This window comes from Eumetopias jubatus, unplaced genomic scaffold (assembly GCF_037043125.1).
Source record: "Eumetopias jubatus isolate StellerSeaLion01/CBP00866 unplaced genomic scaffold, mEumJub1_p1.0 scaffold_14, whole genome shotgun sequence".
Classification (NCBI taxonomy): Eukaryota; Metazoa; Chordata; class Mammalia; order Carnivora; family Otariidae; genus Eumetopias; species Eumetopias jubatus.
The window spans coordinates 15041740-15056452 of record NW_028274820.1 but is presented as its reverse complement, the minus strand read 5'-3'; the positions used below and the strand labels follow the sequence as shown (position 1 = coordinate 15056452).

The window sequence follows — 14713 nt, the reverse complement described above, 5'->3', positions numbered from 1 at the left end:
CATTTCCTATTGTTTGCTGGGGTGGCGATCATCACACAAAGGAAAAGTATACTCTAAATTTATTGGAGGCAGTGGGATGTCACAATGGTTTGACTCTGAGATACAGAAATGGAATTCTTCCTTTAGAACAAAATGAGAAGTGGAGCCTCACTGCACATTTTCCAGTATCCTCTGTCCTAAGATGGAAAGCAGGTCATTGCCCACGAAGGACATAGGTTGGGAGTGGGCATAAGAGTCTAGTCACACTCCAGGATGGCACTTACCTTAGAGTCCTGCTTTTCCAAACTTGGGAGAGCTAATTCAGTGAGAACTGCAAAGGGCCATCGAGGTAACTGAGCCCTGAACAAGGTTTGCAGAGTTTAAACTTATACTCAAGGGATGTCCTGTGGGGCCATAAAAATGCAGACTAAGGACATGTGCAGTCAACTACCAACTTCAGCCTTCACCTTGCTCAGTCAGTGAACCAAATGTTGGGAAACTGTCCTGCTCCTGGGATGATCCTATAGAATCATAACACAGTGGGAGACGTGGTTTAGCTATGATTTCGAATGGCTTAGCTAATATTAGCAGCATCTGCAATGCTGGGCATGACAAAGCCAAGTTCCACAATAGAAAGAAGGTGCAAAATGTCTGGTTCAGAGAACACATATCCACAGAAGGGAAGGGCAGCCAATGGAAGTTCTCACAAGAAGCTGTGGACAGTAGGAAGATGGTTTAAGAAATTTAAAAACCACTGGATTCTATGCCTGGATTTTTGCATCAAAGTAATAGGTGTGAGTTTAATTATGATCCACTGCCTTTCTTTTTATACCAGTATGTCTCCATTTTTCTCTTGACCCATTCACAACTGATAATTAAAAATCTCATCCTCCAGTGTTGGTATAACCCTTACTCCACCACCCAGGCTGACAATCACCAATGAAACATGACAAATAAGTCTCTCTGGTTCCATTATCAACACCAACATAATTGTACTTTAAACATTTAAATCTTTACTTGCAGGCCACATAGACTCCACTTCTCACCTGGTTGCCCAAAAGGCCAAAGTATGACAATCGATCAACAAGGTACTACAGACATACTGACCTTTGAGAAATTATCAAAGTAACCTTTAAGACAAACTTTCCAGAACAGAATTCCTTACTTAGAAGTGAAATCATCTTAAAAAAAAAAAAAAATTTCTTCTACTGAAATCTAATTCTAAGCTTCCAATGTGAAAGCCAGGAGCTGGGATAATTATATCCCATTCCTAGGGGAAAGCCAATGACTACGAATAACGCTCATGAACGCCCCGTCCCGTGTAGCCTATAGCCACCAAGCTCACAAGTGACATCACCCAAGGCCTCTTCCTTCAACTTCCCTAGTAAGCTACCACAGCAAAGGTTTCCCATGATAACTGCAACAACGATCGTGTTAGAATCTCCTCTTACATCAAGAGTAATCCTGTTGGCTCCTACTCACTCCCTAGCTAAGCTTTGTCCTCATGTCCTTTGGCAGCAACAGAGGAATCACATCTCTATTACGGGTGACTTCTTTTGACAACTCACACAATGGAGGGAGGAGATGAGAAATGAGGTAGCTTCAGGATGGAGAAGCAAGGGATCTATCCCGAAGCATGAATTCTTGAGGTGATTTCATTTCCAATCCTGTGGAGTAAGTTACACTCAGGTGGAAACATCCATGCCGTTGATGGATTTACGGGGCTCCACTGAAGCCCAGAACTAGGAGACTTTTGTTTTTTGCTGGGATCACTGTGCCTTTATAAACAGAAGCAACCAAAATCAAAGTCACAGTGAGATTTTTCAGAAGTTTTCCTTCCTCTTTTCTAGAAAAGAAAGGGCTGCAGAAACCACATTCTGGATATTCAAGCTCTCGATAATCTAGAATGATCGACCCTAGAATGTTCAGCAGTAACTAACAATGCCCCCAAAACACACACCAAAGTCAACTTACCAAGTTACAGATCATGCTCTGGTCTGTCTGCATTGTGAATAATGAAGTGTCCTGGGGCTGAAAATTGGGGAGAAAACAGAAAATGAAAAATTATGAAGGTTCCAGCTTAATTTGCTAAAAAGAACAAAAAAGATACCATTTCAATTAGCTTCTATCAATTGTATAAATACATTATAAAGTTTTTAAAAGTCTTTTACTTTAAATCAGAAAAGCAGATAATACAAAAGTAATTTTAACAGTAGATGTTCTAAACCTAACTGTGGGCTAGTGTGATACCACACAATAGTACAGTAAGAGTCATTTTATTTATTTATTTAGTTTTTTAAAGATTTTATTTATTTATTTGACAGAGAGAGACAGTGAGAGCAAGAACACAAGCAGGGGGAGTGGGAGAGGGAGAAGCAGGCCTCCCGCTGATCAGGGAGCCCAATGCGGGACTTGATCCCAGGACCCCGGGATCATGACCTGAGCCGAAGGCAGACACCTAACAACTGAGCCACCCAGGTGCCCAGAGCCATTTTAAAAAACGGGTCATTTTTGTTCTGCAGCTTCTCTTCTGGACATCTACACTGAATTGGAATTTAGTGGCTCTAAACTACAAATTCACACTTTTTAAATATTAGAAATTCAATCTTACTCTATCACATAGGTGTGACTTCTATATGGGTTAATAATAAGCCATAACTTAAAAATGTTATACCATGTATTCAATGGCCTAAAAAAAAATCAAGCTGGAATAAATCTAAGGGAAGAGTGACCTTGAAGACAATATTCATCTCTCGTTATGCTAGTAGCCAGGCTTATACCCACCAGAGAGAAGACCAGAAGAGTCTTTCCTGGTTAATCTGACCAGTTGAAGACAAAAAAAAAAAAAAAAGGACCCACAGAATTTGATATCAGGGCTCCCCAACAGAACAGATGAGGCAATGACAGTTGGTTAAAGATGTATTGAGGCAATTATCTGTTACCTCCAGAATCCAAACTAAACAATAAAGGGAATTTCATAAAGCAAATTTAAAAAGGCATAAATCCATGAGCATAAAAAGAATGGGAAGAAAGATAAGAGCAGTAACATTTCTGAAACTGAAAAGCAGACCAAAGAAGAAGTAACTTGGTGGACCCCCCAAAAATCTGTATCCTAAGGTGATGTAAGAAATGCCAAAAACACAACCCAGTGTATTACTCAGAACTCCCAAAGGATCAAGAATTAGAAACATGGGGACCAAGGGAAATGGAAGCTGGGTGGTGCTAAAGAGGGGGAATTGGCTGGCAGTCTTTGAAAAAGTAAATGGACCTCAAGATTCTTTCATGTATCCGAAAACCAAGCTATATCCATTTATCATAGCACAAGACTTGACATTACTTCCACAGAGGCTGAAACAGAGGGCCTCTGGACTGGGGAACACAGAGGCATATTAGGAAAGTAGCAGGCTTAAGTGAGCATTTACATAATAAATACTGAGAGCCTGGGGCCCCTCCCCCCAAACCCCAACTTCTTTCCCATCCATTTCCCATTATACCCACCAGACAGGAGACCAGAAGAGCTAGAAATTTAACCAGCCCAAGAAAAATGCCTATAGAATTTCACACCAGGGGCTCCTCAATAGGAAAAATGAACCAGAAAATTCCAGAACAATACCTATAGTCATGAGCTCTACTTACCTATACAAATTTCCCATCAGCTTTTAAGTGGACATAAACATGAGTAGACAGCCAAGATCACCAGGCATTTAGGGAAAGTCTCAAATATTAAAGGGAAAAGCTGAATAGTTTTAAAAAAAAGGGAAGTAGAAGAAACAAAGACTTTCTACATGGAAAAAGACCTTCAAAAATGGCCATGGTTATTTTTTTTTCGAAGATTTTATTTGAGAGAGAGACAAAGAGTGTGAGAGAGAGAGAAAGCATGAGCAGGGGGGAGGGGCAGAGGGAGAGGGAGAAGCAGACTCCCCTGCTGAGCAGGGAGCCCAACTCAGGGCTCGATCCCAGGACCCTGGGATCATGATCTGAGCCGAAGGCAGATGCTTCACCAACTGAGCCACCCAGGCGCCCCAATGACCATGATTATTAATACTTCCAGAGAATGTAATGAAGTGTTGTATTCATGACATAAGAAGAGGATGCTATTAAAAAACAAATATTCAGTAAACAAAAACAGCTCTTGGAAATTAAAAACAAAATAGTAGTGAAAAATCTGTTGAAAAGCTGGTAAGCAGAGAAAGATGACCAAGAAAAGGAAAAAGCAAGGAAAACAATGAGTAATATTCCATTGTATATATATCACCTCTTTATCCATTTACCTGAAACTAACATAAGATTGTAGGTTTATTATATTGGAATTAAAATAAAAACTTAAGAAAAGGCAAATACCTATCATTTCCCAGTAATTTTTAATACTTCAGTCTCTATACAAATACAAATTGCCTGCAAATTGAAATTAAAATTTTGATATAAGATAGAGAATTTCTAGTAGTAGATCTAAGCGATGTTGGAGAACCATTATAGTATTACACAAAGTCATTGAAAATTAATGGTTATGCTCAATTAAAGTCCAGCTAACAAATGAAAAGAAGAACCAACAAGGATAATGACCTAACAGATACTTGGAATGAGAATGCTATTTATTTTATTTATATTTATTTTTAAATTAATTAATTTATTTGAGAGAGTGTGAGTGCAAGGGGTGAGGGGAGTAGCAGAGGAGAAGGAGAGAGAAACCCTAAGCAAACTCTGTGCTGAGTGCAGAGCCTGACGAGGGGCTGGATCTCATGACCCAGAGATCACGACCTGAGCAGAAACCAAGACTCAGATGCTTAACCGAATGTGCCACGCAGACAACCAGAGAATACTATTTAATTAGTTATATTCAAGATTAAGAAAGGCCTTTGGAAAAAAACCTACAAAATGCTCAAATATTAATTCAAAATCTATTTTTGGAAAGACGACTCTATAATCCTGCTATAAGAGTCAAATGAAGTAAAAGTTATTGTTTGTGGAATATTTTTGTTGGAAAATTGTTTATTCTAAAAATTAGCATGGAGTTTTCTTAATTTTATTAAAACTAAGATTAATTTTTTAAAAAGAATCAAAACAACAGTCTCTCAGTGGCAACATTAGGAGGTAGAAATGGATGGAGCAATGGCTTCAAAATTCTAAGGGAAAAATTATTTTTTTCTTTTTTTTAAAGATTTTATTTATTCATTTGAGACACAGAGATAGAGAGAGAGAAAGCATGAGCAGGGAGAGAGGCAGAGGGAGAAGCAGGCTCCTCACTGAGCCAGGAGCCTGATGTGGGGCTCAATCCCATGACCCTGGGATCATGACCTGAGCCGAAGGCAGACGCTTAACCATCTGAGCCACCCAGGCACCCCAGGAAAAATTATTTTCTAATATGATATCCAATCTAACAGATCATTATGTATCTAAAGACATTTTCAGATGTACAAGGTCACAAATATATACTCCTCATGCATACTTTTCTTAGGAAGCTACTAGAGAATATGCTTTAATTTATGGATGAAGATGTGTTTTAATATGTGGAATTAAACCACAAATGAGGAAGATTTGTGTCCAGAAAAGAATAGATTGACGTAAGAAGAGAGGTGAATGTGGGGCACCTGGGTGGCTCAGTTGTTCAGCGTCTGCCTTTGGCTCAGGTCATGATCCCAGGGTCCTGGGATCGAGCCCCACATCGGGCTCCCTGCTCCGTGGGAAGGCTGGTTATCCCTCTCCCACTCCCCCTGCTTGTGTTCCCTCTCTCGCTGTGTCTCTCTCTATCAAATAAATAAATAAAAAATCTTAAAAAAAAAAAAAGGGAGAGGTGAAGACAATGCCTAGGATAGGCCTGTGGGAACAGCTGTGACAGCAGGTGTCGCCAAAGAGAGCCCAGTTCAGACAGAGCAGTCCAAGAGAGACAAGCAAATTCTTCAGGAAGATGAAACTGACCAAATGCTTAATATTTTCCAACAAAACGAGGGGAGATTTATATAACTAACTACAGAGTATGAGACTGAATTAGTGATAAGTCCCTAAAACACAAAGCAAACGAACCAACAAGCAAACAAATAAGACTCTGCAATTATTTCCTCAAAAGAGAACAGAAAGTCAGCATAAAACTAAAGGTAAACTTCATGGTGGGGGCGCCGACAGTATTGATATCATTTTACTATTACCACACATTGGATGGATGGCTATCTGGGACTATAGAAGAGGAATGGCAGGAAGGAAAGGGAGGGCGAGCTGAGGGGGCGCGTCTGAGGGCACATTAAGTCTGCATCTTCCAGAGAGATGAGTCAATAGATAATGCTATAGAGACCAAGAAGTAGCATTATAAGCAAGTCATGCACACACGTGACTGAGATCAGACAATATGGAAAAGGAGTAAAAGTATTTACCTCTAAGAAACAGGAAACGGAGGAGGTGTATGACAGTCTGAACTTTTTATATAAAACGCTCTAATACAATTTTGTTACTCTTTACATGATGTGCATTTATAACTGATAAACATACACATTTAAAAAAATGAGTAATGAGTATTCTTATGACATGACCTTTCAAAAGAGTTTTATGCAGACTGAAGAGATGCATTATCTTCTCCCTCCATGTCTGTGTGTACCTGTATTTGGATGTGGGCGGACTTTATCATTTTACAGGTAACATGGGGGAAAGTAGTCAAACTTTTAAATAGGGAAATTCTAAATGCTAAAATTAGAAATTGTTCATCTCTAATATTCTGAGACAAAGCATTCAGCACAGACAAGCCTCTGTTTGAAGTCTCCTTTGAAGTTTTCAGAACTTACTCCATGGGCTTGAGAGTGGCATGGCCTTGTCCTTATGTGGGTTACAACTGTCCATCTGTTGGGTCATACAGAGTGATGGGACAGTCCACCTTGTGGCTCCTCTTCCACCAACACCCAAGGGAAATTCTGCCTTATTGATCAGAGCCAATTTACCGTTTCTGATCCTCAAACAGCTCCTTCCTAAAGAATGACTGAAGAGGTAAGGTTCTATGCAGTAGGGCTCTTATATGAATCTGCATAAGGAGGCTCCTAAAAACCATTTCTATTTTCTAAAGACCCATCCCATTGGTTCAAAGCAATCCTATCTCCTCTTTTCTAACAGCTGAATCTAGTGGATCTCTCAGATCAGGAGAACTTCTCATTTCCAGTAGAGGAATGAGCATAATTCCACAGCAGGGCTAACAATATTAATAGCTAGTACAGCTGGGAAGCCCTTAGTAGGCGCTGGGCTACTGGGCAAAGTGCTCTGCATGCATGTCTCATTGACTCTTCACAACACCCTACAGTGTTGCCACTATTACTGCTTCCATTACTGAACTTGAAAGTTGTAGGGTCAAGTTTTGCACCGACACGCTTCAACATTATGCTATTCCCGTGACGTTGAGGTCCATATTTTAACAATTTGCATCATTCTCCGCAGACAGAATGTGCCAGTGAATTGATCTCTTACCTGGGTGAATCCATTAAATGTACCACCAGAAGCCTAAACAGAGAGGGAAATCAAGTACGTTATGTTTTATCATTTTTGTGGGATCAGTAAATGTCCATCAGACAAGTTGGAAAGTGAAGACCACCACATGTTTTAAAATAATACAAAAGGTTGCTGTGCATGAAAGTGTTTAGGAAATGCAAAAGGCCACTGTATTATTTTAAATAGGCTGACAAAGATTATTTTTACAAATAATAATTTCTACTGTCATGTGGCTCAGTGTTAACCAAAGCCCACTTTCTCAATAATCAGAAGATGATTCCAGAGAAAAGCCATGAGCGGTTAAATAGCTCCTTTTTTAGGCCACTGATAGAATCTAGAAGCATTTTCAGTATTTCTCTAGTATATCATTTGGATGAACAGCAATTAGGAGAGTCTATAGTTTCGGGGGGCCTGTGTAGAAACATTTCATGTGCTCTTACTTCTATAAAATCACTTTAGGAAGAGTAAATTAGTCTGTTCTACATATTTTTAGTGTTTGAACAGTAAAAATGAAAGTAGAATAAACACATTAAATGGGATGGTAAAATAGACTCATTAGTTCCCAATACAAAGATCCTGTTTTGTAATTTTTTTTTGTCAACCTATTTGTGTTTGGTTTGTACAGATTTCAAGGAGATGAGGCAGGCCTCAGAGAAGACAGTGATGGATGGATAATGAAGTAGGTGGGAAACATTAGGAAAAAAAGAACCTACAGAAGTCTTTGGCTAGTCTATACTACATACTGGGGTAAGTACCTCTTCTTTATCAGGCTCTATTTCTTGGTACAACAATCCATATCTCTGGTTAGCAATTTCATCTTCAGATAAATCTGAGTTGCTGATGTCATTGTCTTGGGGACTAGCAGAACTCTTGGTGCTAGCATTGTGGGAGGTGCCCAGAACCAACGGTCTAGCTATCTCTCGGCTTTGTTCCCAACAGTTGGCAATGGCTTGTTCCCCATATACATCTGCTGCTAAGTCCACATCCAGCCCTCTCTCACCTTCAACTATATCTAAATGTTCCCAGCAATTATCTAAGCCTCCTGTATCTCTGATAGGCCAGTGGTTAACAGGATCAAGCCAACTGGCAAATCCACTTACTTGGCCATCCTGTATACTAGGGAATTCTAGTATACCCATACTATTCACTACTGAATCCAAGCTTGGCTGCCAGATTTGGCCTGGATCTGTTGCCCAAGAGTCTGTTTTTACAATTGTTGGCAAGTTAATGGTATGGCTACAGTTCCCAGTCACTGTACTTTCAGACCCCTCTAGTAATGAATCTTCTGCCTTACACAAACACCAATCTCTTCTGTTTGCATTAGTTCCCAGAGAATAATTAAGATCTGTCCTAGACTGAGCTGTCACTTCATGTTTTATTGATAAAACAACAGCCTGATTTTCATTCCTGTCAACCCCAGGAGTATGTAACACAGCCTCATGCTGAATCTCTTCAGCATCTGCACTGCCTTGTCCTGAGTGATATATTATATCCTGGTTAGGAGAGTCTATTAAATTTTTCCTTATGTCTTTTCTAGCTAAACCCCATCCCTCAGAGCTGGCATTTTCAAGATTAGATACAGAATCAGTCTGGAGACGCAGATTCAAAATATCTGTGTGATGGGCAGGTTTAGCTCCAGAGCCCTCTATAATTTCACAATTATTAATTACTACTTGATTCCCTTCATCTAGCCCTTGGCTTCTGTCACTAAATTCAGCTGCCATATCTACTCTTTCCAGGTCTTCTTCTAATACACCAGTCTTATTAAAATACTTTTCATTGGTCTTTTCACTTTCCTTACAACTAGCTCTTAAATCTTTCATCATTTCCTCTTTATTGACTGCTAAGGTCTCCTGGTCTTGCTTTCCTATTTTCTTAAGAAGATCTACTAGCCTGTCTCCTCTACATTCACACGGTTTCTCTTCAAATTCCTCTGTACCTTCTAGTGCCTTGATATCAATAGCTCCAGTGTCTACCTTTTCACACGTCTCCACACCTGCCCACATAGAATCTTCTATCTTCTCTTTCTCTTCCTCTTCTTCTGACTGTTTAACACCTTCTTGACTTTCATTGACCAGGCCACCAGTTTCTGTGGCTGCCATCTCTGAGGCAGGTAAGTCATGAGGCTGCTCCATCTCCGTACCAGCTGCTGTGGCAAATTCAGCCTCAGGCACAGGCTTTGGGTACATCTGTTCATTTCCACACAGAGGGGCTGGCCCCACGACATGTTCACCCTGTTCAGCTACAGTGTGCCAGTCAGCAGAAGAAGGAATTCCAGTGGATAATCCAATGTCTTGCTCTGCTTCAGAGAGACATGAAGAGTCTTCCTCAGACCCACCTTGGGTAACTTCCTGGCTGATACTCTCTGTACTAGCATCAGGGCCCCAAATAAAAGCACCTAGGTCAATCTGAGATCTTTGAATTTCTTCGGCCAACCCACTCTCTGGAGTTTCCTCCATGATCAGGTTACACAGGGAAAGATTTTTTGAAGAGTCAGTCTTTAGAGTATGCAGAATAGCAAAGAAAAAAAAACAGAAGATGAAACAGATCATGGTAAGATATGATGAGAAACACAAAGCTCTTCAGTAGGGTGACAGCAGTTAAACAAATCTAGAGAGCATTTAAATTAAATGGCTTGAGGTTAAATCTGCGACTAGCAATGCCATGAGAAAAAAAAAAGCTCATTCTACATAATATCCATGTATATAGCGCACATAAAATATTTTTTAAAAATCCAGAATGTTCTGGATATTTACCTACCGGCTGTACCAAATCAGTGCTTGTCTGTATGAGTAAAAAAAAAAAATGACAATCAATAATAATAATAACAACAACAACAACAACAGGGCAAAAGAAGTAAATTCCCTAGCATATTAAAATCCCATGCTGTCCAGAGTCAACATTCTCCTGAAAGCTGTAGCTTTTACTGGTTTGAGATTAAATTTTACAACTTGTTTTTTGATAGGAATGAGTTTTGTTTCAATACCGTTTATGACTACACAGTTGAAACATGAAGAAAGCCTTTCTCATTTCCTAGTCAACAAGGATGTTTCAGGGCTATTACAAGACTTCTGCTTCAGCAGACTCTGAAACACAAAGTTTCAAATAAAAAAGCAAACCTGAGAACATCAGAGTAAGACCAAGCCCTAGCAGCCACAAAAGTATACAGTATTATATGCTCTGACACAGTATCAGAATAAATCTTTCCCCAAACTCACCCCACACTTGCTTCTTCCTCTGAGGTAGTGTTTATATGGAGGATGATCTGATACTAACCACTCTGGACGATTCTCCTCACATTCTCCCCCCAGCCTAGAAGCCTTGTCTGCACACAAACAAACAACCCTGGGGGACTGAGAGGATCAAGGAACGCCAGCAATTGTGTCCAGGGAGCTATTGTTTTGCAATTTTGTCACTGCTACTATTCTTAGCAGGTTTGTCCTCTGAAATAATCCATGATCCTTCTAGATGATACCTTCATCTTCACCATACCCTTCCCAGCTACGGAAGGAAAAATGTTATTATGACTCCAACTAAAGATATGAAATACTGGAATAATAAAACATCAGCACTGTGTTCTTGGTCGTCAAGACCATTAACACAGAGTTGTGGCTAGAATTCAAATGTCCTGAACGTCAGTCCATGTATCCCTTTTTGTGATTATACAAGCAAGGCCAGCTTTCAATTAACATCTTTTAGCTCTTCTCTCAAGAGCCTTCCATGATGCTTCAAGCATCCTAAGTATTAGTGCAGTATAAACCCACTCCTGTGGAAGGGAAGGGGGCAGTCATCTTTCTGTTTTAAGATAAAAGAATAGCAGTGTCACTTCAGAAGACCAGGCCCATGAATAGCTAGATCTAGCTAACTTTCCTGTTGCTGTCTCACTAAAAAGACAGCACAAAATTCAATAGCTGAGTTCTGAAGACCATGTGACCAGAGCTTTTCCAAGACAGGGCAGACAAAATGCCCTGCCCCTGAAGGGTGTGAAGCTCCACATGGGTATGGCCACCCTCCAAATCCCACAGCACACATGCTGCACCATAAACCTCTGTTCGTGTCTTTTTCCCAACTCTAACTGCTGGAAGTGCCCATCCTTGCACGTCAGATTAGCTGAATACACACCATTAGTAGTAACAGCTACCTTTTATTGATATGTATCAGACATGGAGTTAAGCATTCTACAAATATTATCTACTTCATCCTCACACAACCCTCTGCGCTAGGCATCATTACCCTTATTTTATGGATGAGAAATGCAGAGACTGAAAGAAGTTCATAAATTGCTCAAAATCATATTGTTGTAAGAGGTAGAGTCTGGACTCAAATCCAGGGCTGTCTGGCTCTAAAGCTCAAATTCTTATTGATGAAGCTTCATTATCATTGGAAATAATAGTAAGAAAGAGGTTCCCTGTGCAGAGTAGCCTGCCCCTTACATTTTCTCATGCATGTTTCTGTTTTGTTTAAAAGCAACCAAAAATGTGCCTGCCCTTCACTACAACATTTCAGTAGCCACCAATAACCAGAGGAAGCATAAAGGGGCATAACACCAAATTCTTGCTTCTCCAGGCGTCTGGCACACTGACACTATTTTCCTCACCATTGTTTCCAGGTGCTGGTAATGCTTGGAACCATCAGGGAGCTGATAATTGTTCTAGGGGACTACACTGTCATTAAAAATGTCTAGGTCGGGCGCCTGGGTGGCTCAGTCGGTTAAGCGACTGCCTTCGGCTCAGGTCATGATCCTGGAGTCCCGGGATCGAGTCCCGCAACGGGCTCCCTGCTCAGCAGGGAGTCTGCCTCTCCCTCTGACCTTCTTCCCTCTCATGCTCTCTCTCTACCATTCTCTCTCTCTCTCAATAAATAAATAAAAATCTTAAAAAAAAAATGTCTAGGTCTTCTTCCCACCACAGGTGAATTAAAATATAACAGAGTTTCCAAATTTCTAGGGATCCAGATACATCAAAATACAAACTTTTAGCACTCTTACCGTCCATAGGTCCCAGGGCAATGTCTGAAAGCAAACAGACAAATAAAAATATGGTTAGTATACATCTCCCAAGCATGCAAAAAATACTGAGATGACAAAAGTTCTTGAAGTAAAACATTTTGAAACACTTAGTATAGCACTGTTCAACAGAAATTTCTTTGGTGATGACAAAGCTCCATATCTGTGCCATCCGATATGGCAGCCACTAGTCACATGTAGCTACTGAGCACTTGAAATGTGCTAGTGTAAAGTAACCAAATCTTAAGTTTTACATAATTTTATTTAATTTCAATTGGAATAGCCAAATGTGGCTTGTGGCTACCATACTGGACAGTAGAGGACCAGTAAATCTGCTTTTCACTATAAAAAGGAGAAAGCTGTATCTGAAAACATGATGAATGGGTGTACTTTAGAGCATGCAAGTACACACACACACACACACACACACACACACACACACACACACACACTTAAAATGAAGTACAACGTGTCCTGATATTAGAATTTCTCACATCTTTGAGGACATGCAGTCCGAATCATTGCTAATGCTACTTCTTCCCCTCCCGCCACCATATTCAAGAGGTTGCATTATGACCAGTTTGATGGTAAATGAACCCCAGAAAAAGAGTTCTTCAATATGTTGAATTTGATGATAACACAGCTCAACTAACAGATCATCATGCAAATTAGCAGGGTGCCCCCTAAGACATATGGATGAATTAGACTTACTACTGGCATTTTAATTATCAAGCCCATTGATCCCAGGGAATGAATCCAGATGGTTCAAGTGACTTCCACTGTGTGTTTGGGAAAGTGAAGGAGACCTCTCTTTCTCATTTCCTTTGTGACTGAGAATTGCTGCCAAGGCCACATCCTTTTCTGCCTTTGTCTTTATGACTAGATCAGATCTGTTTATGAACTTGTTTTGAATCACTAAACGAGTGGCAAATTAAAAAGCCTGGCACTCCCATCTAAGAATATGGGAGTTTCCAGATGGGGTCACAGGCGTCTCATTAGGATTCTATACTACAGAACATGGGCCCTGTGGTTCTGAGTGAGCCCACCCCCCTGGTCTGGGCCTGCTCTGACCGTCCAGCCCCAGCCACCCAGCATCTCTGTGCAGCCTGGCTGGTCTCTGGGTTAGCACCCACCTGTCGAATGACTAAGAAAGGAGAGCAGAACAGCTGCATGGGAAGCCACAGTTATTTGTATGTGGACTCCTTCTGCAACTAATATTCACGTTCTGATTATTCAGATGGTTTGGATATTCCTGCTTCCCGGCCCCTTAAGAATCACAGCCCCTAAAAGCTACTCCATATCCCTGCATAATGCAGACAGCACTGGTATCTTCTCCAAAGGAAGGCAGCAATGTGAAACGGCATGTTTATCAGTCCTCAGGATCATGAAATGATGTGTGGACACTGCGGAGATCACAGGTGAGGTGTTCCGCTAGCAGCAAGAACATCCATTTAAAACATGGGGTCAGGTGATGGGTAAGGGATATCATTCTGAGCGAAGGGGAAGGCAGGCCAGTAGAATCTGATGGCTTTGTTATTTTTGCTACCACAGCCTAAGACTGCCCTTGGTGAAACGGAGATGTGATTAGAGCCGGCTCACGGGATTCCTCTGCCATGAAGTGACTCATTAGAGCTACCGGAGGGGGACGGTTGATTACCCCGCCTGAGGGAGAACGCAGGGCACATGTGGCTTTTCCTAACTGCAGTGATGCATTTTCTTCCGAAGACTTTTGAAGCTTAACTGAGGTCATTTTTTTTTAATTCTGAAAGAATTTTTGTTCTAAATCTACACAAAGTTCCATGATCTGTGGATTTATTTAATCATGAATTGATATAGAAGAGGTTTCTCTCTCGATTCAGACTCACAGACAGAAATGCTGTGGCATATCACCCACTGACCACGACAGCACCCACTGCAGAGACCTGCCTTCTGTCACTAGAGCAGTGAATGCTGAAGAGCGAGGCAGAGGAAGGCCCATGAATTCTGCACAATGAGGAAGCCCTGATGGGGAAGTGTTCTGAATGAGATGTCCTGCTTTCCTGGGCCACCAAGGCAGAACCCTGAAAACTTGCTGACAATTACTATGTTAGCATTTCCCAAAGTATGTCTTAGAGAACATTCCAATGATTATTAAGAAACTTTCATTAAAACAGGTTTCTGTGGTCAAATTTGGGAAACTCTAAGTTAAAAAAGTCTACAGAGTTTTTTCTTTTAGTTGCAGAACTTCTTGGAGCCTTTAATATTCCAATGCATATCGTGACTCTCTTT

At 40.7% G+C, this 14713-nt stretch overlaps 1 protein-coding gene across 5 annotated transcripts in view; it reads right to left on the bottom strand.

Annotated features, from left to right (window-relative positions):
• AMPH (amphiphysin) overlaps positions 1–14713 on the bottom strand; it is a 265823-nt gene that overhangs the window by 27095 nt on the left and 224015 nt on the right. For 2 of the 5 annotated variants that reach the window (XM_028108945.2, XM_028108946.2), the window contains exons 13-16: positions 12428–12451; positions 10201–10224; positions 7420–7452; positions 1954–2010 (exon numbers count right to left, since the gene is read on the bottom strand). In XM_028108945.2, coding sequence (XP_027964746.1) covers positions 1954–2010; positions 7420–7452; positions 10201–10224; positions 12428–12451 — 138 coding nt within the window. Of the gene's footprint in view, positions 1–1953; positions 2011–7419; positions 7453–9416; positions 9939–10200; positions 10225–12427; positions 12452–14713 lie in introns of all 5 variants that reach the window. The other 3 variants (XM_088018243.1, XM_088018242.1, XM_088018244.1) reach the window with 3 other exon arrangements.